The sequence below is a fragment of the Ceraceosorus guamensis genome, assembly GCF_003144195.1.
Source record: "Ceraceosorus guamensis strain MCA 4658 unplaced genomic scaffold IE81scaffold_196, whole genome shotgun sequence".
In the NCBI taxonomy this organism is placed as follows: Eukaryota; Fungi; Basidiomycota; class Exobasidiomycetes; order Ceraceosorales; family Ceraceosoraceae; genus Ceraceosorus; species Ceraceosorus guamensis.
The window spans coordinates 1-11,978 of record NW_020290191.1 but is presented as its reverse complement, the minus strand read 5'-3'; the positions used below and the strand labels follow the sequence as shown (position 1 = coordinate 11,978).

Genomic DNA, 11,978 nt, shown 5'->3' with positions numbered 1-11,978 from the left:
CCCCCCAGCCCCCCAACTCCACAGGACAAGTGAGGCGACGACGGCTCACAAGCCCTGCCGCTGCTGTCCGATCCGACCTGCTGGGTCGGATCGCGCACGGTCCATTGACCCTCACAATGACCCCCCCCCCACCTGTCATCGATCAATTTGGAGGCTAAAGCGTAGCGTCCAGCTTATCTGATCGTCTGCACGGATCGTACGGATCGACGGTGATGCCTGAATCGTCACGATGCGCAAGCAAACACAGGTTGGAATTTGAATCGTGTTCGAACTCCTCGAGGGGTCACGATCGGCACGTGGTGCAAGCGGAGTGGGGAGATCGCAGATTGCATTGCTACTGAGGTCTCAACAGTGGTTTTGACAGTCCGTGTAAGAGAAAGGGGAAAGGGGATTAGGAAAAGAGGGCGATGCGTTGTCGATGAAATCTCATGCGCTGTCGATCCACGCTCTCGAAGGTACCCTAAAGATCTTGAGCACACCGCTTTTGAGATCGTCCAATCGAATGCTGACCTCTTCCGGACCTTTGAGCTTATCTTTAGCCGAGGCATTCGTCGTCGTCGTCGTCGCAGAGATTTGAATCACGGCTCTGATCTTGTTCTTCTTGTCGTCGGCACTGCCAGGATCGACAATGACTGCCAGAGCAGGATCTTGCGTCGTGCCGTACGTGACGTGGTAAGAGGCCAATCCGCGCTTACCCTTCAGATCCGCTCCCCACAACGCAATCACATCTCCTGCTCGCGGTGCGTCCGCACCTCGATCAAGCACCGTCGCGCCCGCGAGCGCCAGCAGCGAGATACCAAACGAGGAGCCGGCGGGTGGAAGAGCATCCGGAATGAGCTGGATCAGGGAATTGATGAAGCCTCGTGCGCCTGCGCGTGCAATGGGAGCCGCCTTGGCGTTGGCTGCTGCTGATGCGTGATGAGCTTCAAGAGGTCAATGGAGCCAGAGGAGGGCATGATGCATGAGCAATCCAGAACCGTACGCAGCACAACGCACCTACCGCCTTCACTCACCCAAAGCCGCACCAATCGTCGCGCTCCACTGCTGCATTTGTGCCGAGGTGGGGGGCGGAGGGGGAAAGTCGTGAGACTGATCCACTTGCGTCCTTTCCTCTTGCGCATCCTCATCGAACCATTCCAACCGTATCATCGTCCGACTCGCATCCTCGAATCTGACTTCTATCTGAGCCCTGTGCTCGCCTGCCTGCTCCGTCTGCAGCATCTGCACGCTCAGAGCCACATCCGGTCTTTGAGTGAGCGTGGGCGGAAGCTGAAGCGGATCCGCGCCTCGTCTCCACCATCTGCCATCGAGGAGCAGGTCCAGATCCCTCGAAGATCCTCGCACCACGCTGCTCGAAAGACGATCATGCTGAGGAGCTTGAGCAGGTCGGGATAAAGACACGGACTGGCGCGGCTCGTGCGGTGTTGGTGGGAGGGAAGAACGAGGAGGAGGAGGAAGACCAGCACTAGCGGCAGATCCAGAGATGGACGCGCCCACGGACGGAGATCGAGCATCCAGATCTTGCGCCTGCGGCGAAGAGCGCAGAGGCACTCCTGCATGATCGACCTCCGGCACATCTGCGTCTTGCGCTTCCCTCTCCTCCATCTCTTCCTCTGCTTCCGGCGTCGCTTCAGAGGTTGCGCGCGAATGCAGACCCGTAGGGACAGGTGGTCTGATGGACGCTCTCCTGCCGATAGAAGCGCCATCAGGAGCTGGCGATGGTGCGGTCCGACTAGGCGGAGCAGGACTAGGGGCAGTGCGTGAGGGAGGAGCTGGAGAGCGCGGATTGAGTGGGGGAGATGTAGGCACGGGAGGCGGCTTGGAGGCGGGTCGAGGAGGAGGACTGGCCAATCGAGAAGGTTCATCCACGTCTTGCTCGATCGTCTTGGAAGAGGTGGGCGGTGGAGCGAAACCCATGCCTGGTATAGCCACACCACCTCTAGGAATGCCGCTCGAGCGAGGAGCATCGATGTCTTCTGCTCGCTCTGCTTCGCTGACCTCTTCGGGTGGCGCAGGTGTTACCTCTGCCTCGCTAGCCTTTCTACGAGGTGGCATAGGAGCGCCCATGATGGGTGGCATTCCGCCCATTCTCTGTCCTCCAAGCGCAGCCATACGTCTAGCAATCGCTGCTCTCCTCTGCGCTTCCTGCTGTTCTTCCGAGAGTTCCTGCTGCTCCTCTTTAGGCTCATCCGCAGCTTCCTGCTCTTCGCTGCGCGTCTCGCCAAGCCCAGTCTGCGGTTCGTCATTCCCCTCATCGCCTTTCCGTTCCTCTTCTTCGTCCGACTCTTCTTGCACAATGCCATGTCTAGCCTTGGGCGCAGCGAGGGGCAAGGTCTGAGAAGGTGTCTTGTCGGAAGACAAGCTAGCAACCGTAGCGTCGAGCGACATGCGTCGTTCGTGTCCCTCTAGCTGTTCCAAACTGTCGCCGTCGCTCGGGGCAGCAGGAGGAGGGCTCCTGGGTATAGGAGGCACGATGGACGCTCGTTTGTCTTCCTTGTCCGCGCGCGAGGAGATGGAATCTTGACGCGTGGGAGGAGCGCGGGTAGGTGGAGGTGAGCGCGCCTGCGTTATCGGCTCCTCTACATCCTCGTTGGGCGGCGCAGCGCTTCGAGGTGGCGGAGGTAAGGACGACCGGGGGATTGGCGGACGCGTACTGGGTGGTCGACTGGACGATGATGGAGCAGGCAAGGGTTGGGATCCCGTCTCGGTGGGAACGGCCGCTTCCAAAGCCTCCTGATCATTTTGCTCTTGATGTCTGCTCCCGTTTGCTTCTTCACCTCTTGCCTCTTCCACATGCTCGCCCACATCTTCAGCGCGCTTCACTTCCTCTAGAGCCTGGACCGTATCGTCCGTCTCTCTTCGCTCAGCCACGAACCTATCCAGCGCCTCTGCTTGAGCTCTCAGCTCCATCTCGCTCTTCGTCGTACCGATCGTATCTGCCGATCCGCGTCTGCGCTCATCAGCTTCGGAACGAGGTACGCCCAGCAGATCAGCCCCACTCGGTGCCGTGCCGGAAAGCGGCGAGGCGCTGTACGCGTCTGCTCCTTCTGCTGCCTTGTCCGCACCCGACACGCTCGTATCTAATGCAGCGAGAGCATCCACATTCTCGGCGGCGAGATCTGAAGACGGCGCCGTAGAAGTAGCCGCTTCAGCGTCGGTGTCGGCGTCGACAGGTGACGCATCAGACGCGGGCTCGACAGTAGCATCGGCCGAACCAGCCTTGGCCTCCTTGACGGCAGATCTCTTTCGTCTTGGCGGGGCAGCTCTTCTGGGCACGGCCAAAGTCTTTGGAGGAGCAAGGTCTTCCTTATCGTCGTCGGGCCTGACTGTTGTATCGTCGGCAGTGATCGCTTCCTCCGTATGCGAAGCCACCTTCACACCTGCACTAGGGCTTACGATCGCGTCATCGACCTGATCAAACCGAGCCTCCTCTTGCGTATCGAGCGTCGCGCTTCTCGAAGGTGCCCGAGGTTTGGGGGCAGAAGGCGGCATGGGAGGCCCGCCAAACATGCCGCCGCCTCCTCCTCCTCCCGCTGCCGGTCCACCTCCCATGCGCCTACCACCTAGCTTGGCCAACCTCGCAGCGATTGCAGCTCTCCTTTGCGCTTCCTGCTCTTCTTCTGTCTTTTCCTCTTCCGCCAAAGCGTCATCATCAGCGTCACCCTCGGCATCTCCAAGCGTCGCGTCCGTCCCCCCTATTTCCTTTTTTGTTCCATCCTCGTCAGGTTGAGGCGGTGCAGTCATCGCTTCTCCCTCTTCGACTCCTTCAGAAAGAACAGCGCTCCCAGCGCTCCCTATCGTATCCACGCTCTCCTTTCTCTCCCGCGCTGGTTCGGGCGGTGCGAGGCCCATCCCTTGCATAGCAATGTTCCTCCTATCCGCAGCAAGCCGACCCGGTTTATTGGCTGGTGGAGGCGGAGCACCTCGATTCGCATTCGAATCATCTTCTCCCGCTCCCGCTCCTCCTCCGCGCTGCAAAGCGGCCATGCGTTCCTTGAGCGTCATCTTGATGCTAGCTTGAGCATCCGCAGCCGAGAATTGCGAGTGTTCGCCCGAACGACTCGTCTCTTCCTGACTGGCGGCATTGGTCGGAGTGGGAGAATGGGTGGGAGAAGTGGAAGCAGCGACGCCAGCGGTTGCGGCTGGTGAGGCAAGACTCTTTGCGGCCCCTTCTTTGGACGACGGCCCTAGTTGACTCTGTCCAGGAAGCAAGGGTTTGGGAGCACCGGGAGCAGCTGGAGGTCTCTTCCATCCACCAGGTTTCCCAGCAGGTCTAGGTAGAGGAGGCGCATTGTTCTCTGCAGGCTTATTGAAGGCCGCGATTCGAGCTGCTAATCCGCCGGGCTTGGGAGCAGGAGGTGGGGGAGACTTGCTAGGCTCGGGCGCCGAGGGACTCTTGAGAGATGGAGAGGCGATGGGGGCAGCTGCTGCTGCTGATGACGATGACGATGACGATGATGATGGTATTGCTGCTGGTGCTTTGGAATCTGATGAGGGACTGAGGGAAGAGGCAGCATCTGCAGGCTTTGCTGCATCTGAGGCAGCTGGGCCAGCGGTCGGTGCAGCTGCAGATTGCTCTGCTGTGCTCTTGTCTGGGTGATGGGCGGGAAGGTCGGGCTGAGGGATGGTCTGCGCCTCCTTCTCGGTCGCATGAAAATCCGCAGCTGCTGAATTGGGCGCTCGCGGTGCATGTGCTGCCTCTGCCTCATCCTCGCCTGTCACTGCTGCTGGAGGCGCTGGCACGACATTCCTAGCTGGGAAAGTACCGCTCTTGCTCCCATCCTCCGATTGACCGACCAACCAGACATCATCATCATCATCATCATCATCCTCCTCCTCCTCCTCCTCCTCCTCATCTTTATCCTCCTCATCGTTCTTGGGTGCCAAGCCAGTCACTTGAATGATGTCACCCTTGGAGAAGGACAGATCCTGCGCGCGGAAAGAAGAGAGATGGAGCGCATTGAGCGTCCAAAGGGGCGGTGCGAGTGCGCCGAGATGAATGCACACGGGCACATCCTGCTTGCTTGCTTGCTTGCTTGCTTGCCCCCCCCACCGAATCAGACTCGCCTGCTGGAACTCACATTCGCGTGCGGCGATCGATACTTTTTGATGGCCACATATCGACCGGGCTTGAATGATGCTGGCATGATGCGATGCGATGGGATGCGGGTGTGAGGGGGCAGGGCGGGGCGAGGCTGCACGGTGAGTGGAGAGGGACGATGGAGGGTCTGAGCAGACTCGTGTGTATGTGTGTGCGCGCGCGTGCTGTGCGAGTCGTGAGTGGTGAGTGGATGGCAGGAAGTGCCGAGTCGAGTTGAGTCGAGTTGAGTCGAGTTGTGTCGAGTCGAGCCTCGCTTTAGGAGCATTTACGTGATGGAGAGACACCAAAGAGGAGAGCACAGGTGTGACAAGCAGGGCAGCCGCTTGCGTTAGGTGTCCGTGCATGGCGTGGCAGCATGATATCAGGCAAGGCAGCACACGGCGTCATGCAGCAAGCAAGCAAGCGGCTTGCCAGCAGCTTGTCAGCCAGCCATGCAGCGTGCGGACGCCGCGTGTTGCGCGCGTGCGTGCGGGCGGGTGATGCTCTGCTGCTGGGAGGCACCACCCCCGCGCGCGCGGGGCACCTTTTGCCCAGCCACACTTGCACACGCACACGCACACGCACACGCACACGCACACGCACACGCACAAGCACACGCGCACAGCCTCACAAACGCGCGCAATCAGCAACGCATGGCGCTGCATGTGCCCGCGGCGCACGTGACACGTGACACTCTCGATTGGGGACTCTTGACTTTTGGTGTCGAGAAGCAATCTTGCAGCATGAGCAGGTAGGTGGTCAAGAGTCAAGAGCATACAGTGCTCACCACGCCTCACGCACACCACGCACACTCCTCCCTTCATACGCGTACGCGTACGCACACACCCCACACCCACACCCACACCCACTTCCATCACTCTCCAGCACTCCATTCAGCAGTTCAGCAAAGTCTCATCGTCTACACAAGCGCATGCCTTCCTCCACTCTCGCACGATGAACAGCGTCAAGATGGAAGAGGACAACGCTGGACAACTTGACAGCGCGAGTATAGCCGGTCCATCCACATCCACATCCACATCCACATCCACACTGCCGCCCATCAAGCGAAGATTCAAGCCTACGCTGCACCTCTCCGAGCAGCCCGTCGCTCCACCGGTGGATCAGCGCATCCTGGACGAAGCAGCAGCTCAAGCAGCCGCCTCTGCAGCCGGTTTCGAAGGATTTCGACGCACGCGACGCTTCAATCAGCGCAGAACGGTCGACTTTCACGCTTCTCAAAGATTATCTCGACTGGTGCGATCTACGCGCACGAATGCTAGAGCGGACAAGTGTCTGATGCCCAGCACGAATCACGTGGTGGACATTTTGCCGCCGGACATGTATGCGCTGGGCAATGGGTTTGCTGAAGAGGATGCGGTGGGCATGGCCGTCACCACGAATCTGGTGCACACCAGCACAAACAAGATTCGCTGTCCCGTCAATGTGGTGTGCTGGCAACCAGAAGGCAGGAGATTGCTTACAGGTTCCCAATCTGGCGAATTCACCTTGTGGAATGGATTGACCTTCAACTTCGAGACGATCTTTCAAGCTCACGATGCGGCTATTCGATCGGTGCAGTATTGCAAATCGGGCCAGTTTCTAATCTCTTCGGATCAGGGTGGTGTGATCAAGTACTTTCAATCCAACATGAACAACATCCAAGCCATACCTGCGCACAGGGAAGCCGTCAGGAGTCTCAGCTTCAGTCCAGACGATGCCAAGTTCGTCAGCGCTTCCGACGATTCCACCTTGAAGATTTGGGCCTTCGATGAGGCGAGGGAGGAGAAGGTGCTCAAGGGTCACGGATGGGATGCCAAGTGCGTAGCTTGGCATCCTTTCAAAGGTCTGCTCGTCAGCGGCGGCAAGGATAATCTGATCAAATTTTGGGATCCAAGGAGCGCGAATTGCTTGGGAACGTTTCACGCGCACAAGTCCACGGTGCAGCAAGTAGCTTGGAGCAATTTCGAAGCCAACATGGTGGCTAGCGCGAGTACGGATCAGACGGTGAAGCTGTACGATGTTCGCATGATGAAAGAGTACGCTTCGTTCAAGGGTCACCTCAAAGAAGCTTGTTCCCTCGCCTGGCATCCCTCTCAGCGACATTTGCTGGTATCGGGAGGTGGAGATGGTTCGCTGCTTTATTGGAGCACCCTATCCACCGACAACGTTCCAGCTTCATCTTCTCAAGCCATCTACGCGCAGGAACAAGCGCACGATTCGAACATTTGGTCCATCGCTTGGCACCCCTTGGGTCAGATTTTGGCTACTGGCTCCAACGACCACACTACCAGGTTCTGGGAACGATCTCGGCCGGAAGATGGAAGGCGAGAAGAGGCGGGCGGTGATGCGAGTGCGAGTGCGAGTGCTGCTGGAGCAGATAAGAAGGAAATGATGAAGAGGAAGGCTAGAAGCGGCGGGGAAGATTGGGATGGTGAGGCGTCGAATGAGGCGTGCGGGCGAAGGATTGATGAGGCTCCATTTCGCATGCTGATTATTTCTCCTTCCCCCCCACACACCCTCCTCCCACTTTCTTTTCTTTTGGCCTTGCTTGCAGACGATTTCATTCCCGGTCTTACCTCTGCTGCCAGGAGAGGAGGTGGAGGCGGCGGCGGCGGCGGCGGCGCGATGCACAACAACGCACCTCCATCGCACTTTTCTCAAAGTTTAGGTTTCAACCATCTTGCTCCACGCTCGGACGAATCCTACGTCGCTGGCGCTGCTGTTGGCGAACGATACGTGCCGCCTCCTCGAGAAGGTGGTGGGGCGTCGGGCGGAGGAGGTGCGGGACACTCTTATGGTTATGCTTCTGGTGCGAGCGCGGGTGCGGGGGCATACGCTTCCGATGCGACGTATCATCATCATCAACAGCAACAGCAACAACCCCTACCCGGATTCGCCCCTTCGAAGGTGTATGCAGGTTGGAACGACGGTACACCTCACGCAGCAGCGGGAGCGGGAGGCTACGGGACGCATGCGCACGGGTACGCGCAGACGCAAGCGCCTGCTGCTGCTCCTGCGCTGACCGGTGCTAATGCGGGCGTGACGTCAGGCAGCGGTTGGGGAGCCAGAGCTGCTGGAAATGCGTCAACGGGAGCGGGAGGTGCTAGGCAATGGTGAGGGCGGTCATTATGGAGGAGGAGGAGGAGACGAGAAATAGAAATAATGGTGATCGACCATGCGCACGCACGAGCTTGGCACGAGTTCGCCTGCTTGAGGGGGGCAACGTGAGGCGTAGAGGAACGTGTATGAGATGCGGAACACCAGTTCAAAAGAGAATCGGCGCGCTAAGCTGGGCAGACGGGCAAGCCAGCTGCGCAAGCTGGAGCAATTAAGCCAAGCTTTAGTCCTGGCCTGCCTGCCTGCCTGCTGGCCTGCAAACGAACCAAACGTGCTTGCGGGGCTCTCGAGATTGGCGAAACGAAAAACGAAAAACGAAAAAGAGAAAGAAAAGCCTTTTTGAGCGCCTGCGCGCCCGCCCGCCCGCCCGCTCGCCGGGTCCGAGCGATGCGCGGGGGGTCCGAGTTTCTCGCCCCTGCCCCCGGTCATTTGCGAGCACGCGGGGGATGTGGGGAATGAAGGATCAAAAGTGACGAGTTCGCTGTGAGTGTGAGTGTGAATGGGGATGATGCGGGGGGGAGAAGAAGCGCGTGGCAGTCACATTTAGTTGGCACAAGAGAGCAGCCAGCGCATAGTACTTTTGTTGTAAACCCGGGGTATACGAGTCCGAGGCGGGTGCAAAGTCAAGCGTAGTATTTGTCTTGCTGATACAGATTCAGATTCAGATTCAGATTCAGATTCTGATTCAGATTCTGATTCTGATTCTTGTGTTGAGCGAGCATATACATTCGAAGTCAAAAGTGCGAATTCCACGCATCGCATGTTTGTGATTGCGGCCGTAATTAACACGTACGACAATCGTGAATCTTGAATCGTGAATCAAGAATCTGCATGCCCCCGCGCGCGCGCGTGTCCACGTGACCGGTGCGAGCATGCGTGCGGGCTACTGCGCTTTTGAGAAATTTTGAGGAAGGCACGATCGATCGTGGTAACGAGTGGAGTGTGAGTATGAGTGGTGATCAGTGTGAGTGGTGAGTGGTGAGTGGTTAGTGGTGAGTGGTGAGTGGAGTCAAGTCACCGACCGCATTCACGATTTGTGAGTCGTGAGACTTGAGTCTGCTTCACCATCCATACACAGCGATACGCTCACGCAAGAAGCAGTCAGTAAGACACACAGACAGACAGACAGACGGACAGCGATTCTTGTCATTATCGGTGATCCGGCAGCTCAAGCGCCTCGTACAGGAAAAAGAATACAAAAACCGGGCGCAATTACACGTTGCCCCATCGTTGGCACCAGGCCATGTCACCTCACCCACAAGCCCACCTGGAGCTCTTGCGCTTCCTATCCGATTCCAACGCAACAGCGCGTCAAGTAGCTCTCTCTAACCTTGTAGGATTCTCATCATCATCTTCTTCCGCTGGCCAAGCAGCAGCAGCAGCGCGAGGCGCATCGAGAAGCTTGCTGATCGATAAGCACAAGGGATTGGATGGCGGGCCGCTCAGGGGAAGAGATGGGAGGGATGTGGATACGATTAGGGATCTCAAGAGGTTGTGCGAGGATATTCCCGTGAGTTGTTTGCAGTCAGCGGCAGAGGCGGTCGTAGAGAGCGAGCACAAGCAGTTGGCCTTGGCGTGGCGATGGAGCAGCGACATTCGCAAGCTTGCACACGCACACGCTCACGCTCACGCCCACGCCCACGCCCACGCCCACGCCCACGCTCACGCTCACGCACCCCCTAGGTGACAGCGCACGACGCATTCAGCGCCCTCATCAACCTGTCCGACAGTCTGCTCGTAGCCAGGCGCATCGCCGATCAAGCTTTCCTCACATTCCTCGTCTCCTACATATGCGTGAGTCTGCATCCTTGGCGGACTTTTCCCGCGTGCGCTGGTGGCCCTCCCTGACTCCATACGGCTCGTGCGCTCGCTCGCAGGATTCGGCGTCCATCTTGGCGGATCTAGCGTGCATGCTCCTCTCCAACCTCACAAAGCTGGAAAGCGTCTCTCTCCAACTGCTTTCCCTTCGCATCTCCTCTTCTCCCCTCACAGCTCAACCCGACGCATCCATCATGGCAGGTCTCAACGCCGATCCTTCTTCCCACACCTACGAGCAAGAAAAAGCAGCGGCGCAGCGAGCGGTCGAGAAGCTTGCTGGCGTGCAGATATCTGCGATAGGTGCGCTGTTGGATGCCTTTGAAGAGGGCGCAATGGTAAAGGCTACGAGCGGGACGGAAGAGATTAGGAGAAGAGCTCTGCTAGCTCAAAAGGCCAGCGCGGGCGGGGCGGAGCATGCTTCGATGGGAGATGACAACAAGAGGAGATCCAACTGTCACTTCTTATCCAGCGTCTTTGCTAATCTTACCATTGCGAGTATGCAGAGTGGGCGCTGGACCTCTTCGAACATGTACGAGCAGCTTGTTGATGCTCCCCTGCTCTCCCACCCTCCTTTATTCTCATTAGACACCTCGAGGTCGAGAATTCTTTGTAGCGCCCCTCGCATCTGCAGAGCCTGACGCAGCGAGCGATGGCAAAGTGCATGATCCCAGCTGGACATTGGCAGACTACCCGGTGGCCAGGATCATGGCATACACGGAGCACCCCGACCTGATCCGAAGGGGCGGAGCGATCAGCGCGCTCAAGTGAGTCTTGTGTGTGCGCGTGTGCGTTCCGGCTTTTTATCGGGGGCTTTTTCCAAAGCGCTTTCTGATCCATCGCAAACCTGCCTCTCCCTCTTCGCCCGGGGCACAGAAACATACTGTTTTTGCGCTCCTGCCACAAATTGCTACTGGCGCCTCCTCCGGCACGCGAAGGGGAGCCGAACGAGCTGGTAGCGGGTGCACTGCGTCGCGTTCAACGACCCTCCTCCCCACTCGACATTCTTCCTCACCTCCTCCTACCGCTATGTTCAGGCCAAGAACTAAGCAGCGTGGATTTGGAGGATCAAGAAGCATTGCCGGAAGCGTGTCAAATGTTGCCAGAGGAGCACGCTAGGGAAAAAGATGCGGCGCTCAGGGCTATGCTGATCGAGTGCCTGCTTTTGCTCTGCACGACGCTCTATGGCAGACAGTGCCTGAGGCAGAGGGGCGTCTATGTCGTCGTTAGAGCGGCCCATCTCAAAGAAACGGAGGAAAAGGTGCGTTGGCGAGCGAGCGAGCGCGCGCGGCCCGCGTGTCTTTTTCTTCGGTATGTGGGACTCGTTGCTCATTTTGCCCTCGCGCATCCCTCCCCATTTCCAAATCCACTTCTTCCCCCCCCCCCCCCCCTTCCTGCTTTCCGACCTACCTTTTTCATCTTTTTGTCTCTCACAGATTGCCGAATCAGTCGTTCGGCTTGTCAATATCCTTCAGAGGGACGAGAGCAGCGAGACGATGGTGGAGGAGGAGGAGGAGGCGGCGCAAGCGGCGGGTGCGAATGTGGATGTGGATGTGGGAGGAGGAGTCGAAGGGCAAAGGGATGAGAATGGAGAGACGGATGAGGATCTGATCATTGAGGAATTGTAAAGCCGAAGAAGGTTTGTTGTAGCGAAGCAATCGATTTTCACGCATCCGATCGAGCACCCTCGGCGCCCGATTCGTTGCTCCATCTCCCCATCTTCACCCGATGACAATGCTGGCGTTGTTGCTAGTGTGATGTGGGAGAGTTCTATGGAGTGCATGCATTAGCGACGTCCAGGGGGGTGGGTTGCGCGAAAGCAAGATGAATGGAATGGGGGGGAGCGGGATGCGTGCGAGGGTGCGAGTGTGCGAGGAGGGACTAGGGGGGAGTAATAGCAATGGAAGAGAGATGCAAAAGTCCTTGGAAGCTGAGGTTCGCAGGGATAAATCATGCGCGGCGGGGG

At 58.2% G+C, this 11,978-nt stretch overlaps 3 protein-coding genes across 3 annotated transcripts; 2 read left to right on the top strand and 1 right to left on the bottom strand.

Annotated features, from left to right (window-relative positions):
- Positions 1-245: 245 nt before the first annotated feature.
- On the bottom strand, positions 246-5,407 carry IE81DRAFT_327191 (hypothetical protein). The gene is made up of 3 exons (XM_025515037.1): positions 5,082-5,407; positions 1,014-4,929; positions 246-923 (listed from the first exon to the last, which is right to left on the bottom strand). Exons 1-3 carry the CDS (start codon positions 5,364-5,366, stop codon positions 427-429), a joined length of 4,698 nt encoding a protein of 1,565 aa, XP_025365905.1. The 5' UTR covers positions 5,367-5,407; the 3' UTR covers positions 246-426.
- Positions 5,408-6,049: 642 nt separating this feature from the next.
- IE81DRAFT_295867 (WD40 repeat-like protein) lies at positions 6,050-7,438 on the top strand (the record flags this gene model as incomplete). The annotated part of the gene is made up of 1 exon (XM_025512117.1): positions 6,050-7,438. A coding segment is annotated over one exon (1,389 nt), but the record flags the coding sequence as incomplete, so codon positions are not given.
- Positions 7,439-9,209: 1,771 nt separating this feature from the next.
- Positions 9,210-11,893, top strand: IE81DRAFT_327190 (hypothetical protein). Its single transcript, XM_025515036.1, has 6 exons — positions 9,210-9,707; positions 9,881-9,991; positions 10,075-10,506; positions 10,601-10,779; positions 10,889-11,273; positions 11,449-11,893. The coding sequence occupies exons 1-6, from the start codon at positions 9,441-9,443 to the stop codon at positions 11,638-11,640; spliced, it is 1,566 nt and encodes a 521-aa protein (XP_025365903.1). The 5' UTR covers positions 9,210-9,440; the 3' UTR covers positions 11,641-11,893.
- Positions 11,894-11,978: the final 85 nt, after the last annotated feature.

What these genes read in the sequence shown, in the direction of transcription:
- IE81DRAFT_327190 (XM_025515036.1), top strand. Translation starts at nt 9,441, where the DNA reads ATGTCACCTCACCCACAAGCCCACCTGGAGCTCTTGCGCTTCCTATCC. An exon ending in TCTTTGCTAATCTTACCATT is followed by an intron (nt 10,507 to 10,600) that starts GCGAGTATGCAG and finishes TATTCTCATTAG; the next exon opens with ACACCTCGAGGTCGAGAATT. An exon ending in GGAGCGATCAGCGCGCTCAA is followed by an intron (nt 10,780 to 10,888) that starts GTGAGTCTTGTG and finishes CCCGGGGCACAG; the next exon opens with AAACATACTGTTTTTGCGCT.
- IE81DRAFT_327191 (XM_025515037.1), bottom strand. Translation starts at nt 5,366, where the DNA reads ATGCTCCTAAAGCGAGGCTCGACTCGACACAACTCGACTCAACTCGAC. An exon ending in ATCGATCGCCGCACGCGAAT is followed by an intron (nt 4,930 to 5,081) that starts GTGAGTTCCAGC and finishes TTCCGCGCGCAG; the next exon opens with GATCTGTCCTTCTCCAAGGG. An exon ending in GACGATTGGTGCGGCTTTGG is followed by an intron (nt 924 to 1,013) that starts GTGAGTGAAGGC and finishes GACCTCTTGAAG; the next exon opens with CTCATCACGCATCAGCAGCA.